Raw genomic sequence first — 20,000 nt, 5'->3', positions numbered from 1 at the left:
TGTAATGAACATGTAAGAAGCAACTTTTGTACATCTTCTGGGACTTTTCAGCATGACCTGAGCAATTATTTGCAGTTCATTGGGGATTGAGGCTCCTCTAGATGCATATGACAGCGAAGTTGAACTGAGGCAGAGATGGATTCTTGTGGATTCAGCACAACTGAAGTTTGGATCACACAGAATCTTCTATAAAGCATGATTTCTGATGTCTTTATTGTGCCGACTGAAACACCTCACAGCGATGCTCCCAGTAAAAGTGCCTATGTAGTATTTGAAATCCATAAGCATCTCCATCTGTCTGTTTTAGAGGAAGTTGTTTTGATGTGAAAATGTGGTGAAACCTCTCCTGAAAAAAAGTGAGAAAGATGTTTTGTAAAGTCTGGCAATTGGGCTATGTTGTAAAATGTGAACAAAGCAGGGTTGGCTAGAGAAATATCTCCAGTTTGTTTGAAGTGCCAGTGTTTTTCTGATTTAAAAAAACGCCCTAACTGGAACCATATTTCAGTCCCAAAGTCACTCACGGGCAGGGAGGGTGGAGCTCACACACACACACACACACACATATATATATACACTTGAACAAACAAAACAGATCTCTCCCGTTCTCCCCGTCGTTTCTCTACACATTCCTGGCTGCCTTTCCATGACCCTCCCTGCTCCGTCTCACTCTGCCGCTTCATGAAGCACTGGATGGAGAAGATGGATTTGGCCCTGCTATTATTTTTCTAGCAGGTTTTCAATAACCCATTCAACTGAAACTGTAGTGTATTGAGAGCCACAGTTTGTGTTTGCTGAATCTTGTGTTGTAATCTAATCTGCACCACATGCAGATACTGTTACATTAAAAACTGACGGCGAGTCATGAAGCCTTTTTAGCTACAATGATCTCAGCGTCATAAATCACCTTAGGACTGCTGGTGTCAGACCATGCTTGCTCTCAAAGTGATGTGTTTAAGTGTGTGTGTTTGTTTAGTCTCCATAGATGTGGGACGGATGCAGACAAAGACAGACAGAGCTAAACAGAGAGCGAGACCATGGTGTGTGTGTGTGTGTGTGTGTGTGTGTGCACGCGCATGTCAGTCTTAACTGCCTACCGCAGCGTCCCGCAGTCAGGGTTAAAGAGATTCTCCATCTTGCTTCAATTAACCGCTGGGCACTGTTTATATCACATTCCACCAATATAGGTTACCTTTTCCAGCACAGACCATCAACCCTGTTCCCCTGCTCGACCCTAAAACCTGACTCTAATTCCCACCGCCTGTTAAACCCACCTCACCCATCCAGATCTGTCCCATTTGGAGCCCTGCACTACAGAAATACACCAGATCAGCACCTCATTACGACCACACCTCAGCCCAGAATAGAAGCCCACTGGCTCCATAACAAGGCTCTGTCAAGGCCCAGATATGTCACACCTGCAAGTGTTACCCACCTTGTGCTTCTTGGAAACACTCTCTATAGGTCATTGAAAGGTGACGTATGTAAAGGGAAGTTAAGGGACATGAGCATCGGACAGAGAGGCTCACTAAATCACAGCTGTTATTTTTCATTCTTGCTTTGCTTCCTTTCTTCCTTCCTTTTCCACTCTGGCTTTTTCTGTGAATCTGTCTCCCTCTCGTTCAGCTTCTCTGGAGCTCCTCACATCCATTCCAAACAGGAACAATCATTCATTAACTCACATAGTTAAAGTGTTCAGGACCTTCCTTCTGCCATTTTTTTTTTTTATCAGTTTTACCCCATTCCCCCACTGCCTGCATTGTCCCCTTCTCTCTCCCTCCCTTGCATTGGTCAAACAACAGGGCCCTTGTGATAGCAAACTGGGGAAGTTACCAATAAAAGGAGATATGTATTTGACCGGAGAAAGCGAAGGAGGGATGGGTGTATACTAAAGCCAAAGAAAGAGTCATCTGGAGATGTTTAAGTTAGACAGGCCAGTTTCCGGTGTCTGGAACAGGCCAAAAATATCCAGAAACAGACAAATCCAGCAGGGAGGGGAAAGGATACACCACCTTTTTTCTCATGTGACCTTCTACATTCAGCAAACTAAGCTGAATTTTGGGCCTGCAGCATAAGCTATGGTAGCAACACAACTGTTCGAGCCAAGTGCATTCAGTTTAATTGCATTGCCTAATGTCTGGGAAGAGAGTATTTCTGATGAATCCTGCAAATTTAAGATTATGTCATATTTTAAATTTGGTGCAACTGCATTTGGCTCAGACAAACTGTATTTATGACTATTGGAGAAGTTAAGATTGCCTTTAGTCAACAAATGGTAAAGTATCACTGATGCTGACAGCTTAGTGGTGTACTACATATGTGTGCATACTGTACATGTAGCCTCACAGTTTTAATAACGTAGGGATTACTCATGTTGTAATACAACAATAGAAAACAGACTAGCCTATGCTTGCCGAGTCATTCAAATACTTTATTGACAGTAGGTATAGGCTTAGCCCTGCCTTCACAGCCCACATTAGTATCTATTTATGGTATCAAAAACTGGGCTGATTTTGTTATTTTAACAACTTGGTGGTTTCAACGGCTGCTGCTCCAGCTGTGTAAGGTGAACACAAGTGCCCAATTTAGGTCATACAGAAAAAAATAAGTCAGTCTAACGGCTGCAGTGGACTGAAGGCCAGAAATCATTCAAGCAAGCCAAACCTGAGAGCAAGGAGATCTGTGTTTAAAAGTGCAGACAGGAAGTGACAAGCTGGAGAGAGAGTGATTTCTACATCCCAAACTAGGGATGTAGAGATCTAACTGAATCTCCTAATTTTTAGCAGAATCATTTAACCATTTCAGGCCCATCAAACTACACATGGCATAACTATATTGCCAAAGTAATAAGATGAGGATAGGGTATTTTAATGGAACTCTTTTTCACTCACAAAGCCTGCATTTCTAAAAAGTACAGCTGCTTTTTTTAAGTAGGCCTAGGCAGACTTTGATCACTGCTTACTGTTATGTATCAGCAGTGCATCACTTGTTTTAAAGGCAGGCACATTGGTGTGCTCTGCTGACACAGATGTCTGTTTGGGTTTGTAGGCACACACACACACACACACACACACACACACACACACACGCACGCACACACGCACGCGTGCGCACAGAGAGAGAGAGAGAGAGAGAGAGAGAGGTCTGCAGTTTCTCATGGCTGTGAGCTGCTGCAGAAAATTTCCCCTCATCTCCTCCTCTCCCCGCCCCCACATCTTGCCTCTATTATTCCCGTGTTTTCGAAGCAACTCCGATGACAGCGAGAAACATAGCTGGCAAGTGAAGGCAGGCTGTAATCGTAGCCATTTCTTCCGGTCGTCCCCCTCGGTTGCTGACCGTTGGTACGGTCTCCTGCTATCCGCACATTCACACACTGTTTGGACACGGTACCGGTAGCGAAAGGGGGGGTTGGTCGACCAGGACTAGCCCCATGAGACGCTCTCTGCTTTCGGAAGGAGGGAGACAAGCCAGCCTTGGAAAACGCTACACGGTCGCCGTTAGTTAGCGCCGAGTCTAGCTTGAATGACGAAGATATGAGATATAACGTCTCTGTGGCGTTTAGAGAATACAGGGAAGACACAGCGAGCTGCGTCGCTTGTAACTAACGTTAACTAATGGTCACTAACATGGATGCTGATGTGCCTCCTCCCCTAGGCCGGCCGGGGGGGTGTTTTTTGACGATTTTCTGGCAGTAACTCGACTCGTTTCTTTCTGGGATTAATAATTTGTTATTTTCTCTTCCTCTTGGAGTCGAATTTTTTTTTTGTGGGAGCCTCGCAGCGAGCGCTTGTTTGCAAGGTAACTAACTAATGATAACGTTGGTGCCGTCGCCAGCACTGACCAAAGCATCACTGTCAGCTGTATGTTTGTGTGTGCCTCTATAATTTGTGTCAGCTCCAGCGAAATAATGAAACGTTGTGAACATGGCTGCTTTATAAGTTGTTTATTTGCATGTCTTGTCTTTTAATTTCACTGTTTCTTGCCAGTGAGTCAGGCCTGGGGATGAAGCTAAGTTAGCCAATTCAAACCTGCCTAGTAATGGATCAGAAATGTTGGTGGATAGTATGAATCACACACGACACCAGGGCAAAGTGATGTTGCCAGTAGCACATGTGTTCTAACCTACAAGATTGTACTACTACATTGTAATGTAATGATTGCAACATACATTAGAGGTCAGTGTCAAGATGCTGTAAATATATTCAGTGATTTTGTCATGTGAAAAGGGAAATAAAATGAACTGTCTGTCTAAACTATCTCATGGTGCAGCAGTATCCACATTTTCTATTTTTCAACTGTTATGACAAGAAGCTATTCATAGAAACTCTATTACATTTGGTTTCACGGTGGATAGAAACTCAGTAGCATGTGTCCAATACCACAAAGTGAATTGTATGACAAAAACCAATAAGCGTCAGTCTCTGCCAGATTGGGCTGCCTAATTTTAGCCTTAAGGCAGTGATTTGTTACCTTGACATTAAGATTTGTACTATTCCCAGGTGCCTCAAGCAAAGTGCCAGTGAGAGTGTGTGTACACTGTCTGCATTGCAGTTTAAAGTATTATGCAGACAAGATACGTAAGATGTTTTGTCATTACTATTTTTGGCAGGAATTAATCTATGGAATCATGTTTGCACCACTGACCTTCTACTCAGTTGTCATGGCAGTAATTAAAATCACTGTATACAGTATAAACATGAAACGTTTTGGAAAGGAAATGTAACTCCAAGACAGGAGGGTGGGAGATGAAAACAAAAGCCAATATTGGAAAATGTGTGTGTCTCTGTGTGGGTGTGGGTGTGTGTATGTCACTGTATGCGCAGGTGCACCCAATCTAAACCGTCAAACCACAGAAGATCAATGGTGAGTGGGAGGGTAAACCAAACCCTTCAAAGTAGCTAGAAGCCACACACACAGCACACACACACAACACACAACACACACACACACACACACACACACACACACACACACACACACACACACACCCACCAGTAATCATTTAGCCGGTTTCACAAAGTGATGAGTGTTGAGACCCAATTCTGTAACTCCTCTTCCTCTCTTTCTATGCTATCTTCAGCTCTCTGCTAAACTCTCACCTCCAACCTGCCACCTGGATGCAAGCTGGCACGAGTGGTGAGAAAGTAGGAGCTTTGTAATACTCATGTTATGGACACACCCTTACCAAATTGCAAGGGCCTCAGGTGGCCTTGTGGTGAAGAGTTACAAACCGGTTACGCTTGTGCTTGTTTTTATGGCATTCAAAGATATAAAACAATATCTATGGTGGCATCTATGGGCATGTCTCTCCCCCTTTCTCTCTACTCCTTCTCTAACATTTTCTCTCCACCCCTCCCCCCCCCCTTCCCTCTGGTGTCCCTCCCCATCTCCCAGATGTGAGGGAAGTGTGGGAGGAGCCAGGGGGTGTTTGTGTTCTTCAGAGTCCCAGCTTCCTGCTAAATTGTAGAGAAACTCCACATGTGCTGAAAACACCAGCACACACAAACAGACCCTAACATGCGGAATACTCTGGCACAGTTTGTACATCTTTTCTTGACTTTATTGCTCCTGTGAATTTTTTTAAACTTTAGTCCTGTAAGCCTATTTGTTTGAATTTCATCACGCAGTCGCAAACTTTTAGACAGTTTTGGAGAATTGCCTTGGCTTTGTCAGTCATGTAAAATATTTGGTCTAACGTGTGTTTATGTGGCAGCGTGGTGCACATTTCTCACAGTTGACTGTTTTATCATTGCACCTGCTTTAGTGAATACGCCTGAACTTGGCAGACAAATATGATCTAATATAGTTTTTTGCAGCTCTATTCAGTAAACCTTGTATCAACAACACAGACAAACACTCGAGTGAACATCAGCAGGCAGCTTTACTCATTGTGGTCACTTTAGTCCACTGATGGATAATGGATTTCCTGCTTAAGGAGAAATGCTAGAAATGTCAGTGAGGAAGAGAGCAGCGCAGTCTCTATTGGCCTATTGTCTAGTTAGGTCAGCTAACCTTGTTAAGACCTCAAGACTTCATTGCTCAGATTTATGAAACGCTAACTGATTTATAAATGCTAGTCCTTAAGAGTCCAAGGGTGGGCAAGGAAAAGGTTTTTAGCCACATGCCCTACATACTTTTAATAAGACTTCACTGAGATAACACACACACATATCCACACACCAAGCTTGCCATCCAGCACTTCTCCCATACGAATTGATTCTTGTTTGTTATATGGAAATAAAAGTACATTTCTTTGTATAATTGGCATCAGTGGAGCCCTGCGTTTGATCTGTATCGGTACCTGTAATCAGATTATAAACAAGCATCCCTTGTCTTTTTGTCTCCTTTTCTCAGATGACAGAGGGGAGGCGATGTCAGGTCCATCTTCTGGACGACAGGAAGCTGGAGCTCCTTGTACAGGTGAGTCTCTCTTCCATCCCACCCTTTCGCTCTTCCTTCTCTTTCTTCCCTTTCTCTTTGTGGACTCTCATTTCCTCAGAGCGAGGCAGAAGTGATGTCTGTTGTCCAAAGAGACACAATTACTGCTGACCAAGGGAAATTTGGTCAGCAGTAGGTGACGTTGCACTTTCATGATGCTCACCTGATCTCTCCACACACACGCACACACACACACACACACACACACACACACACACACACAAACAAACACACACACACACACACACACACACACACACACACACACACACACACACAAACACACACAAGGCTGCAAGCAACAGACTGCCCTGAATTACTCTCCCTGTAGAAGCTTTGCATCCCAATACAGAGTTCAGTCCTAATCAACAGAAACTCTTACTTCCCCTAAATTCATGCTTCGCTGCTCATTCTCATAGACAGTACAATTAATGGACAAAGCAGCGGCGTAGACTCGCAACGGAGAGCAGTGAAGTCTATTAGAAGCACTTTTTCGGTGATGGCTGAGCGTTACTGCGCAGCCTCCAACTGAGCTTGACGACGTATATGTGACGTGAGCAACGTGTCTGAAAGTTGTAAGTCTTCTGGTAGCTGTGCCAAGAGAAATCTCAATCATTCCCAATCTTGCAGAGATGGAGAGCGTAGGTATATGTAAGGAGATAACAGGCTAATTATTGCTAACTAAAATGCTAGTTAACATTAGTAATTAAACTTAAACAGCTAATGTAAGTCGAAACTGCCTGCGAGCTTCTCTTGACTATACGGTAATTTGTCTATTATGCGACAGAAAGTCGCATGGTTATGACTCAATCGTTAGCCTATTTTAAAGTCTAAAGTCTTATAGTTAGTCTTATATAGTCTTATAAAGTCTTATAAAGTCTTTAAACGCTTCAGATGTAAAGTTATTCGCTGTCAAAGTGACGCCAAAATGAATGGCAGTTAATGGAATGCTAACAGCGGGTGATGGCTTATTAGCATAAAAATGGCTCCATAGTAGGTACGCTTTGCGGAGGCTGGCATACCCTCTTGATCATTCTTCATCATCCATCCCTACTGTCTACCCAGAATGCCTCAGAAATGCAGGAATCATCTAACAAAAAACATCAACTGTGTGTACTTTGTGTAATTGACAGTGCTCCCTCTTATCTTCTAGACATCTAGGAAAAACAAAGCATCATGCTGCCCCCCCTTATGACCCCCTTATATGAGCAGCCAAACACACACACACACACACACACACACACACACACACACACACTTTCAGCCTACAATCCTCACAGCAAGCCTTTTTGCAGTAATGGCCAAAGGCAGCAGCACCCACAACACACCTGTTTTCCCCTTGTTTGTCATTTAAAGCCCCTACCCTTTTTAGATAGTTGTTTACTACTCTAGATCTGCTCGGGTCGGTTTTCTGTTCTATATCTGTTCAGGTTAAACCCTGTTATGGAAGCTTTTTCTTCATTGATTGTTGATGACATTCATTTCCATCATCTATAAGAGCCCTCTCATGGTTTGGCTTTAAAGTCTGAAGCAATTTTTTTTAGAGGCTTCTTCCTAACATCCCTTAGCCCCTTTTGGGGGTGACCATTACCCAATTCCACTGGGAAAAGAGAGAAAGACAAAAGAAGCAACAGAAGAAGAAGAGCAAGCGGAGAATAGAAAAATTGACACAGAAACTCAGGAGGTTTAGAGAGAGAGAGAGAGAGAAAAAAGTGAGATGAGAGCTCAGGAATGGAGAGACGGGAGATGATGCTAAAGGGATGGGAATGGAGGGGAGAGCCGAGGATAGGTCTGCTGACTTTCTGATTTGATTACTCTGCCAGAGCTGATCCTCTCTTTCAAATTGGTACTTCTTTCTGTTCCTCTTCCACTCTCGCTCTCCATTTCTCTTGACTTTCCACTCTTCATTTTCCAGATCTTCCTTTCTCAGCTCCTTGCTTGCCTTTACCTGCACCGGTTCTGTTTCCTTCTAAATCTCCAAATACAGCTGCAGCAGCTCCATATCTCATCTAGTCATCATCTTTTCCGCTCATCCTCTTGGTCATCAAGAAAGGAAATATCAAGGAAATAAACAAAAAGAGAGTTAAAGAGTTGAATACTGTTTAATGTTTAATGTTAATGTTTAATGTTTACCACATACTATACACAAGGTAACTAATGTTTTTTTTTTTTTTTTTTTAAGTTTGCCAATGGTATTAGCAAGAGAGACGTCTGGAAGACGGGATGTTATTAACAAACCATTGTCATATAAATCAGGATACTGCTCTCTTTTTTCCCTCTTCCTCTCACTCTCTCACAGTAGGCCAGTGTTGCTAGTAGGACCACAGAGAATTAGGATGTTATGCTCAGTGTTCCGGTGAACTAAGAAACAGTCAGGACCTCCACTTGTTTGCAAAAAAAAGGATTTCTCGGAGTGATGCTCATAATTCATAAGCAGTGCACACAGAGTGTTTCAAATATTAAGGCAGTACTCCAGTATTACACACTCCGTTGGGCTATTTCATGTCTTCACTGATCATTTAACAGCAGTGTGGCCAAGTCAGTCCTGTTGCGGTTTTCATTTAAGTTCCTGTAGCATGCCAAGTGCACAAGCCAGCTAGCCTCTGAAAGGCTGGGTCTCGTTTCTGTCACTGACTTGTAACATTGACTAGCTGTGCAATCCCAAAAGTGCCGTTCACCTTTTTCCTCTTCCTCATCCCTTTCCTCCTACCTTTGATAGTGTGTCCTCTGTGGTTTTTTTATGGAGCAACGCCTCATTGGCAGGGAACTATGTGCCATAAGGCCAACACACCTATTGACCAGGCCGTAAAGATTAAAGCGAGGTAACCACCAAATACATCACTGGGTGAAAATATATGTCATATGGCTATCGCTCCCTAAGGCTAGGGTGGTGTAGGTTGAATAGTGAATGGGGTATTATTAAGCTGTATAACAGTGTTGCTCTTCCATGCCAATGTTTATATGAAGAACTCTACATTCATGTAATAAAGAGACACTTCATGGATTCACTGTGACATGGTACGATGCTACAGCATAAGTCTGTATACAAAATACTATTTATTAAAACATGTAGGGCATGTGGCTAAACACCTTTTCCTTACCCACCCTTGGAATCTTAAGGACTGACACTGATAAGTCAGTTAGCGTCCCATAAATCTGAGCAATCCTGAAGGCGCCAAGGGCCTGACTAGCTGTTTGCAGAGATTGGGCCGTGACTTGCTGCCAGCCAGGCAAGTGAGCTACTGTTGTGTGTTTGTCACCTGTCTGGGGGTCTCCTCCTCACTTGCACCTCCCTGTAATTGCTATGCTGTTAATTACCTGTGCTGCTGAGGAGACACAGGCTAAATGTCTATTAGCAGTAATGCTGTCTAAGCTAGCAGAGAGCTACAGTCTGATAGATGGCTTCATAGTGTGTGTGTGTGTGTGTGTGTGTGTGTGTGTGTGTGTGTGTGTGTGTGTGTGTGTGTGTGTGTGTGTGTATATATGTGTCTATATCTGGAGTGTGTGTTTAGTGTCCCATATCACTTACTATATTACCTGTCATTCATTGTCTGTATCCCTGTTGGTATCTCCCACAACATTATTACACATCCGTTAGGTATCTGCCATCTCACAGATAAGCTGTAGTGTCTGGATGTGGGTATGCGTTAAGAAGCGATTCGTCACTTGAAGTGGGAACCAAACTCAATTATACTATCCAGTGCAGCCCATTTGATTTTTACAGTCTGCTTGGTATTCATAACAATATTAAGGCAAGAAGCTCTGCTTAACCTTACAGGGGTCCTTCTATTCCTTTTCAACTTCAGTCATGCACTTCTGATGTTCAACAGTGTATCTGGGGCTCATTTTCTCTCCATATCATCCTTCTAACAGTTTATTGTATGTGTCCATGTGTCCCTGTCCCCTGCTCGTTGTTTGTCATGCTGTGGTGGCATGGATGTCGGTGATTTGATATTGTTGCCAAGGCAGTTGACTGCTGTGTGGTAATGAGAGACCACAACTGCATGTGTCTCAGACTGAACCAAAACATGTATTACTGCTAATACTGTAAACAGAGTCTGCTCCAGCCCTTAAATTTCCACATCTAAAACTTTTTTAAGTACTTCAAAGAGATCTAGTGTCGCTCTTGTGTATCGCTGCTCTCCCATTTGGAGAAACAACAGAGCGAATCAGAGCCTTTGTGGACGGGACAACCAGTTTAATTGTCAAGAGTCAGACCGATCAGGACTTAAACACAGATAAGGTCAGCACTTAAATCACTGCTTGTGTTAACAACACGCAACCATAGTATAAATACAAATTTAGCATGTCCATGATCTTCTCTTTGCTGGGGGGGTAAGCGTCTCCTCACAACCCGAACCTCCTATGGCGCCATTTTGATGCTAATAAGCCATCACCCCCCGTTAGCATTCCATTAACTGCCATTCATTTTGACGTCACTTTGACAGCGAATAACTTTACATCTGAAGCATTTAAAGACTTTATTTGTCCATTGTTTATTTCTAAAGAAACACGACAATGTATAAAAGGCTCCATTACCTTGTACCTCACGTTATGGCTCCATAGCAGACGTTTTTGTAAAAATCGGCTAACGATTGTGTCCTAACCATGCGACTTTCTGTCGCATAGTAGAGGAATTACCGTATAGTACAGGAGAAGCTCGCAGGCAGTTTCGTTACAAGTTTAATTACAAATGTTAACCAGCATTTTAATTAGCAATAATTAGCCTGTGTCCATGTTATCTCCTTACATATACCTACGCTACAACAGGACACGTTACAACTTTCAGACAGGTTGCTCACGTCATATTTACGTCGTCTCTCTCAGTTGGAGGCTGTGCAGTACTTTTTCGGCGCTCACTGGAAAAGTACTTCTAATGGCCTTCGCTGGTCTCGGTCCATAGCAACGGGATCTGTTGGTCCATTCTTATATATTGTCTATGGGCATACTATGTAACTTTTCCCTCTTCGGTCCCCCTACAGGTTGTCTCATTGGAAGTACAGCTTGGGAAAAGTTACATAGTATGCCTTTAACACAGCAGTGTGGGAGTCTCCTAGATAATTTACCAATGCTATAGGGTGTAGTAAGGTTAGACCAAAGGGACATAGAGACAGAACCAGCTAGTATAGTAGCCATGTTTTTTCTATTTACATAACACTTTTATCTGATGCAGAAATCTGATACATGGGAACATAAATCAGAATCAGCCAGTGTTTGCTCCTCTCTGTCTATTCACTCCAGAGCCTTTTTCTGTTGCAGGATCACTGTAGGTGTCGTACTTATATGAGATCTAGGTCATTGGAGTTTTGTGTGTATGTGTGTGTGTGAGTGCATGCGCGTGTGTGTGTGTGTGTGTGTGTGTATGATGTCACCTCCTTCTCTTTAAATAGCTCTCAGTAGCTTCTGTCACTGAAGTTGGTGTTGTGCAGGGGAAGATTGTTGTGCACACAATGGCACATGTTCAGTAGCTGTGTGTGTACTTTGTGCATGTGCATATATGGATGCACACAGTATGTTTTCCTTTTCTAGTCCTCTATCCTATAGCACTGCACATACTTCCTGTGTGTTGTGAGCGTGCTGCATGCATGTTGTGTATGGGCTCTTGTCTGCATAATATGTTCATGCAGATTTGTCTGTGTGTGTGTGTGTGTGTGTGTGTGTGTGTGTGTGTGTGTGTGTGTGTGTGTGTGTGTTTCCATGTTACTGTATGTGCTGAATCTGTGTCTTTTCTGCCCTCAGAACCTTTGCATTCAGGCCAGTGTGTGTGTGTGGTGTGTGTAATGTAGGCAGCGAGGCACACCCATGGTTGACCTCAGGGTGGGGCGGGCTGTTACTCAGGATGTCACAAACCAGCAGCATATGGCAGCAGTCCCCGGCTCTGCTTGGCTTTAAGATGCTCTGAATGTCGTGATGAATGGAGATGGTCATCACATAGTATAGCTTGGACAGTATTCCACAGTATTAACTAGTTAGAAAGCTCTAATGCTAGCTGCAGCCCTCTCCCTACAATACAGTGGTTGAGCCCAGAGCCATGACTCTGCAGTAGATGTTCGGGTCAGACGGGCGGAAAGGAGGGAGGGAGGGAGGGAAGAGCAGGGTACCTGCACTGTCAGCAACATCCACACACTCCATCCATCTTTCTCGCACTCTCTCTCTTATTTATCTCCTCCTCTCTTGCTCTTTTCCTCAGTGTTTGTCAGAATGCTTAGTCATTGCAGTAAATCAATAGCTGATAGAATACATTAACATAAAGCTCTACACATGCATGTGTTCCAATTAAACTACAGTGAAATAAACCACAACACTCACAAACAGGGAAAGTTTGAACTAGTATATAAAATCATAAAAGAGCAATACTAATATTTCTGCCCCCCTGCAGCCCAAGCTGATGGCTAAGGACTTGTTGGACCTTGTGGCCTCTCACTTCAACCTCAAGGAGAAGGAGTACTTTGGAATTGCATACACAGACGAAACGTAAGTCACATTCAAATACTTATGCCATTGAACTCTACTACTGCACATGGTGTATCAGTAGCCCAGGACTATCTCTTCAGTTGATCTTGTTAGTTGGATTGGATTTGTCAATGCTTCCCCACAACACTGCAACTACACCCAGGCTATCAACAGTTACACTCTACAGTTATACTATGTTTGGACACTCAGTTTCTATCAACAGAATTGTTAAAGCAACATGTGGGACATATTAGACTAGAAGAAGACAATCGGCAAAGTCAGTATCAAAGTTCAGGTGCAACCAGTTGTGCTGGTAAACAAAGCAAGGGCCCTAGAGTGGAGTGTACAGTATTGTCTGTTTCTTTGGTCTTCGATATCCTGTGAACTTCTTGGTGGCTTGTAACTAATGTTAATGACATGGTCAGCACAGTTGTAGTCGTAGATGACAGAGGTGGAAAGACCTCTGTCAGAGAATTCTCTGTCAAGTTTTAGGCATAATGTGTAGTAGCAGGTTTGGTTTCCAGTTACTTCAAAAAAGTCAAACCACATTTACATGTAATTGATTTCATCTTTGAGTTTATTATTTTAAAATATTTTTGCTTTCAACATGTTTGTTTTGTTACACAAAACATTATTACTTTAGTTCCAACATTATGCAAAGAAATGATACTTGAATTGTATGAAAACTCCAGTTCCCAGTTCATTGTTTGAGTTTTAAATACGGTTTCAGAAATCTTACAGTAAAATGTCGCTGTTGGTTTTGGCCTGTTCTCCTGATAAATTACCAGTGTGCCTTAATATATTATTATATATCTTTTTGTAGGTTTATTTAGGTATGAAATGGCTCTTCAATTTGAAAATGTTCACATTTAACTTCAAAAAACCTAGATATCAAGTGTATGGTTTTCATCTTTCACTTCCAAGTAAAAGGGGATGGCTACCTTCATTCAAGTTAAAATAACATAACTGTGATCATGAATATCACGCTGAACCATAAACTGATATATGATCAAAGTTAGAAAGGGTTTTAATGTTATGATGAGGCTTCGATCACCTTGCTCTGGGATAGCAAAGGATCACAGCTCTATGTCGGCCAGAAGGCTTGCTACGAGAACTGTGCTTGAAATGCAAAAATTATATTCAAATTATATGTAATGTGTTTGGTGACCTAGAAAGACAGAAACACCACAGCATAGTCCAGCACTAGTCATGCAAACATACACATTTGTTACACACAGGCAAACATTGCCATAGCCTTTGTTTTCGCTTTTTTTTGTTTTATATCATGCACCCACTGATGCCAAGCAAGACTGGCCTCTGTTCCATGACATTTACATGGCTGTGACACATACTGTAGCCAATGTTAGTCCAGTAAAGCAGTATCAGCTTTGCAGTCTTGTAGTCCCCCAGGGCTAATTCTATGATGTGTAGATTTGTTGTGTGTGCCTGAGGACAGCAGACGGCTCAGCTCTGACCGCTCAGTGGTCAAAGAGGCCGTTCGTATGGGAAAGAGCGAGAGAGATTGAGAAACAGAGACAGAAGGAGGGAGAGTTTGAGGGAGATGTTGCTCAGGAGACCATGCAGGGTTACCAGGGTGACAAGCTGTCTCTGCAGTTTTTCCCCTTGTTGGTTGGAGGGAGATAGAGAAAAGAGAGGAGGGGGGGCATAGTAACAGGAAAAGAAAAATGTGGAGGCTTAAGGAATTTTTTTTCAGTGTGATTAGATTAAGTTTTTGTCTATCCTTGTTGGATATTCAGACATCCCTGAATAATAAATGCATTGATTGTGTTGTTGTTTTGTCTCAGGGGCCATTTTAGTTGGCTGCAGTTGGACCGCAGGGTATTAGAACATGAATTCCCCAAGAAGTCTGGTCCCATTGTCCTCTACTTCTGTGTCAGGTAAGTCTTTCTTTATTAAATGAATCACCTAACTTCAGCATTGCCATGTTCTCTGATTGCAGACGGTGTTTGAACGTCTGTGGAAGAGAGAAAGAAAGATGGAGCGAGTGTATGTACTGTATATGTGTTTGTGCATGCACATGCCTTCATGTGGTAATAGGAACAAATTAACAAGGTTAGTTATGACAGGCCCCTATGAAATTGCTTTGACCCTGGTGTTTAACTTCTGCCACGGGGCCTCTCCGCCAATCATGAGCCTCTTAGACCTCATCAGTATGTGCTGCATGTAAATCCCGTCAAATAGCTTTGCAGTGACTGAGACCACCATACTCCAAATAAGATGGCAGAATCCCATAAAGAGAGGCGCTGTAACATTTTTATCTCTACGTTAGTAGTACTATACATTTTTATGCAGAAGCACTTTGACAATCGTTTGTAAAATGTTCACTTGTCAATGTAATGCTAGACATGGTAGAACATATTCTGGTACTTGGTTCAGCCTATGATGAGGCATGTGTCCTCGCAGTGTGTTCTTGCTATTGCTGTATTAGAGTCGTCCCCTCAATTGAAGCCAATTCTTCTGACTTATTATGAAGGGTTATGAAATAACCCTACAATCCCACACTCTTAGCCCTTTGTACTGCTCATACAATGGTCCCACTCATACAGTATATGAAACACTCCTGACTCACACACAGGCACTGGATCATGTGTGTATATAACCTGTGACAGAAATGCAAAGGGTGCACATTTGTGTGTGTGTTTCTTTGTTTGTGTGTATGTGGGTGTTTTTTAATCTTCAATAAGCTATTGAATAACCAAGAAAAGGGCGCCTCCCCTGGCTTTGTTTTGGGTCCACTGTGTGTTCATCCGTCCCCAATATGTCTCTATGATGTCATATACACCCTAGGGAGTAAGTCTTCTTTAAAGGGTAACTGCCGTTTTCTTTTCAACCTGGACCCTATTTTCCTATGTTTTTGTGTCTAAGTGACTGATGGGAACAACAATCTTTGAAATTAATCCAGTATTAAGCAAGATCTCTGAAGTCGGCAGCGGCGAAACAAGCTACAATGTAAGTTAATAGGGCAATTGTCTAGCTTGTATTTACCTTCACAAAAGTGCTCGTTTTGCAACTGACATGCTTAGATTAATATTCTAAGGCAGGGGTCTTCAACGTTTTTTGAGCCAAGGACCACTCTAACTGAAAGAGAGACGGAGCAGGGACTCCCTACTACATATATTTTATAAAATGAAGTTGCATATTAAAGTGGGCCTACAGTAATGTGTAGGATGGCCTCACGCCTTTATACATACCTTTATAGTGCATATACTAAGCTATTAAAGTAATAATTGTTGGCATGATTTTATAAATCATCTTTTAATGTTAAACATACATGTGGCCCAGTGAATTCTCAGGATTAACTGTTTCTGTGGATGGCTAGCTTAGTGACTACCTTACCTATAGGCCAGCAAGCCTATCATCAGTGAAGATTTATATTTGCTAATAATATGTTGGAATTATGTTTAGACATTTTCATTTTTTTGAAAAAAACTTTCAAAAATTGACAATAATTTGGTGGCCCCCTTGCAGTGACTCTGAGGACCCCCTGTTGAAGATCTCTGTTCTAAGGCATTTGAGACATTTCTGTTTAACCAGAAACAGCTCTAAAGTCGCTAGCGCTAAACCCACCATTTAAAAAAGCAATACTTTTAGTGTGTATAGGCCAACATATTTCCACATGTAAATCGGTAAACTATGGGTTTATTTCAACCAAAACTAGAGTTGTGATAGTTGTAAAAGTGGACAGACGACCCAAAACGGCTTTTCATAGTACTAAAATTACTGTTTATTTACATGGAGTCTGGTGGGTTTAGCAAATGCAATTTTGCGGATGTTTTTATGTGTAAAAAAATCCTTTCCGTAATGTTGTCAGACACTTTTTATAATAATATAATTTACAATTATTTATAAATCTGAGCCTGTCAGCGGCAAACAAGCACTTTTGTGAAGGGCTTACTGGACCAATTTCAAAGATTGTTGTTCCCATTAGTCACTTAGACACAAAAACATAGGAAAATAGGGTGCAGGTCAGGTTGAAAAAAACGGTAGTTACCCTTTAACAACGTAAATAGTAACGTGACGCACATTGCTGATTCTGCTAAACAATGTCATAGAGAAGTCATTTCCAGGTAGACATTTGCGACATAGCTCGTCGGGCTTGACACAATAAGAGGACTAGAAATAGGAAAATCGTATTTTTAGCACATAGACTCATTGTGGACCCTATTTAGCGAACAATGGTGTCATTGTGCAATGTAACAGTGATATAATCAAAAGATGTGCAGATAAGTATATTTGGCTGCTATTACTGCTGTTTTAGCCATCGTCGCTATTTCAGTTAAGTTAGGTTACTATCTTATCTTCTCTCTTGGGTCAGCCATAGAACCATATAAAACAACTGTGTGTCTGTGATGGTCAGGGTGGGGTCACTGTGTGTATTTACATAGACTAATAGGTGTTTGAGGATATGGTCGTGCTGCTGTGACATTGTGAACTTTGACACCATTTTGATGCTTCATCCCTTTTTTTGTCTCGCAGTTCAGTCCAATCTCTAACCTCAATCTCTCCAAATGTCACACTGACTACACCCCCCTCTCTTACGTGCACACACACATCCCACCCTATTTCTTCGTCACATGTACACACACATACGCAGATTCAGGACTATACTACATTCAGCCCAAATGTCAGGCCTGAATCCATTATCAATTTGAGCATATTGTTTTCATTAGCACTATGTGTGTGTGTGTGTGTGTGTGTGTGTGTGTGTGTGTGTGTGTGTGTGTGTGTCTGTCTGTGTGTGTCTGTCTGTGTGTGTCTGTGTGTCTGCGCAGGTGCATGCCCGTCATGTATTTGCACGCTTATGTGGTATTTGTGTGATGTGTGTGTTCCCAATATGCTCAGCAGGGCAGATGCCCACCTCCTGCTGATTCAGTGGGTGCCTTTTTGCATGCTTGCTGCTGTGCTGGCAGTGTGTGTATGTCTCATCAACACTGGGGCTTTAATGAAATGTTCACACTGAATATTGACAGGGCTCCTCTCATTCTCTCTTGCAGCTCAATAGGTAACGAGATTTAAGCCCTCCAATATTGATCCTCCTACAATCACTTTCACTCAATATACCTATACACTCATGCACACACACATCAACACATTCATTCACGTGTGTTCATAGGAACATGTGCTTAGGTCACATTATACACACTTGTAGGGAACTAGGGATACATCAAGTCATATACTGGAAGGTGTTTACTAATATGTTATATTTTGGTGTACGTTTCCACCAGAGATGAGCTAACAACGAGTAGCTTCCTAGTGTACCATCATAGCTCCCCTCTGGCTCTGCGTGCTATCATGAGCTAAATTTAGACTGCATTATTATGTTATGTTAGCTTCTCCCTCACTGCTCTGCCAGAAGTGGGTTACTGTGCTTCTCTCTCCAGTGTGTGTGTGTGTGTGTGTGTGTGTGTGTGTGTGTGTGTGTGTGTGTGTGTGTGTGTGTGTGTGTGTGTGTGTGTGTGTGTGTGTGTGTGTGTGTGTGTGTGTGAGTACTAAGTACTGTGTGTGTGTGTGTGTGTGTGTGTGTGTGTAAGTACTGTGTGTGTGTGTGGAATTACTACACACTGCTGATGATGCAGAGAGGCAAACAATGTGCGAAGTGCATCATGTGCACATTCAGTGTAGTGTGTGTGTGTGTGTGTGTGTGTGTGTGTGTGTGTGTGTGTGTGTGTGCATTCAGATTGTGGAATGTGCTCACACTAACAAACTAATAATGGATCATTGCCAGCCACCATTGGGAGATAGGGAATTGGTTTAAGGGGTGAAAGTGAAAGGATGTTGGTATACAGGGTCAGCCTTTGGTATGGTGTGCCCCCCTCTGGTCACTTTGGTCATTGCAACATTTCTGTTATATGTTCACATGACATAGCCTCCATGTTTAACTCGTTCTCCTATATTATTTTTGTGTTATTTTTGTTTCTGAAGCAAATAAATAATAAACCTCACTGATCTTATTCTTGGACTGAAGGTTAACCCTTTCCCTTTGCTGTTGCATACTGTATGTATTGAAGCTTTTCCTTCTATGTTTACAGGTTCTACATAGAGAGTATATCCTACCTGAAGGACAATGCCACTATTGAACTGTTTTTCCTTAATGCAAAGTCCATCATCTACAAGGTAAACTCATTATTTAGTTGCCATAATGTATGTTCCTAATACTGTTGACTTGTGATAACGGAGGAATGTATTCATCCTGAAATGCTTTAAACACTATGGACGGTAGGAATACTTCTAGACTTCTTTTTAGTTTTTTTGCTAGAAGAAGGTGAACATGTCCAATGGGTATATTTAAAGTTAGAATTATGTGGAGTAAAGTTGTTAGAAGCATGCTACTTCATTAGCCCATTTTTGGTTCAAAATGAAGAGGCCAGCTTGGATTTGATCCTCCACATGATTTGGTGAAGCAGAAAATTTGAACCATTTGCATCAGCTGTTACCCATCATGATGTATGTGCTGCACCACATTCTAGCAACGCAAATAATTTTCCACATTTACTGTCATCTGTCAGTGTTGAAGCACATGTATTTCAGGTGCTTAAATAGACACTGACAAGTTGCCCAAAAAGAAATGCAAAAAGGCAAATATATAGTTTGTACATTTAGTGATTGACTTAAAGCATTCCACTCAGAGAAGGCCATTTGCACGTTTGCTTACAGTGAGGGGACACTGTCTTATTCAGTTAAGTGGTTCACTTTCTCTTATCATATGTCTACCTCCTACCCTGTGCATAGCTATACTGTAGCCTGGTTAGTGTACTGTACATGCAGTGACACCAATGTCAAGCCGTTAATTGTCATGTCCAGAAGAGGGCATATGTGGCCTGAAGGAAAACAGTTGATGCAGAAACGTCCCAGTCAAAGCCCTGTAGAAAGCTGTGATAATGTTATAAGATCCATTACTTTATTAGAGCCAAATCCAGTACATTTACTGGACACAGTGTCCCATCCATCAATTGACATAAAGCCAGCACTTCTCACCTGTAATGTTCAATGTTTTGAGTGGGTCAAACTGTTGTTGAATGCATGTCCAGAATAGTGCATCATTCACAGGTTTCTCGTATGCAAGGGGTATGCATGGGTGCCTTAATGTTGTC

General features: G+C 42.2%; 1 protein-coding gene across 8 annotated transcripts in view; it reads left to right on the top strand.

The window, feature by feature from the left end:
• The window catches only part of frmd4a (FERM domain containing 4A), a 60,682-nt gene that overhangs the window by 17,527 nt on the left and 23,155 nt on the right, over positions 1-20,000 (top strand). For 5 of the 8 annotated variants that reach the window (XM_078256830.1, XM_078256831.1, XM_078256829.1 and 2 more), the window contains exons 2-5: positions 6,352-6,417; positions 12,815-12,909; positions 14,694-14,786; positions 18,939-19,023. In XM_078256830.1, coding sequence (XP_078112956.1) covers positions 6,352-6,417; positions 12,815-12,909; positions 14,694-14,786; positions 18,939-19,023 — 339 coding nt within the window. Of the gene's footprint in view, positions 1-3,198; positions 3,796-5,471; positions 5,535-6,351; positions 6,418-12,814; positions 12,910-14,693; positions 14,787-14,873; positions 14,896-18,938; positions 19,024-20,000 lie in introns of those variants that run through there. The other 3 variants (XM_078256833.1, XM_078256834.1, XM_078256835.1) reach the window with 3 other exon arrangements.

The sequence above is a fragment of the Sander vitreus genome, chromosome 8, assembly GCF_031162955.1.
Source record: "Sander vitreus isolate 19-12246 chromosome 8, sanVit1, whole genome shotgun sequence".
In the NCBI taxonomy this organism is placed as follows: domain Eukaryota; kingdom Metazoa; phylum Chordata; class Actinopteri; order Perciformes; family Percidae; genus Sander; species Sander vitreus.
Note: the sequence above shows the minus strand (reverse complement) of the source record. Positions and strands in the feature narration are given on the sequence as shown.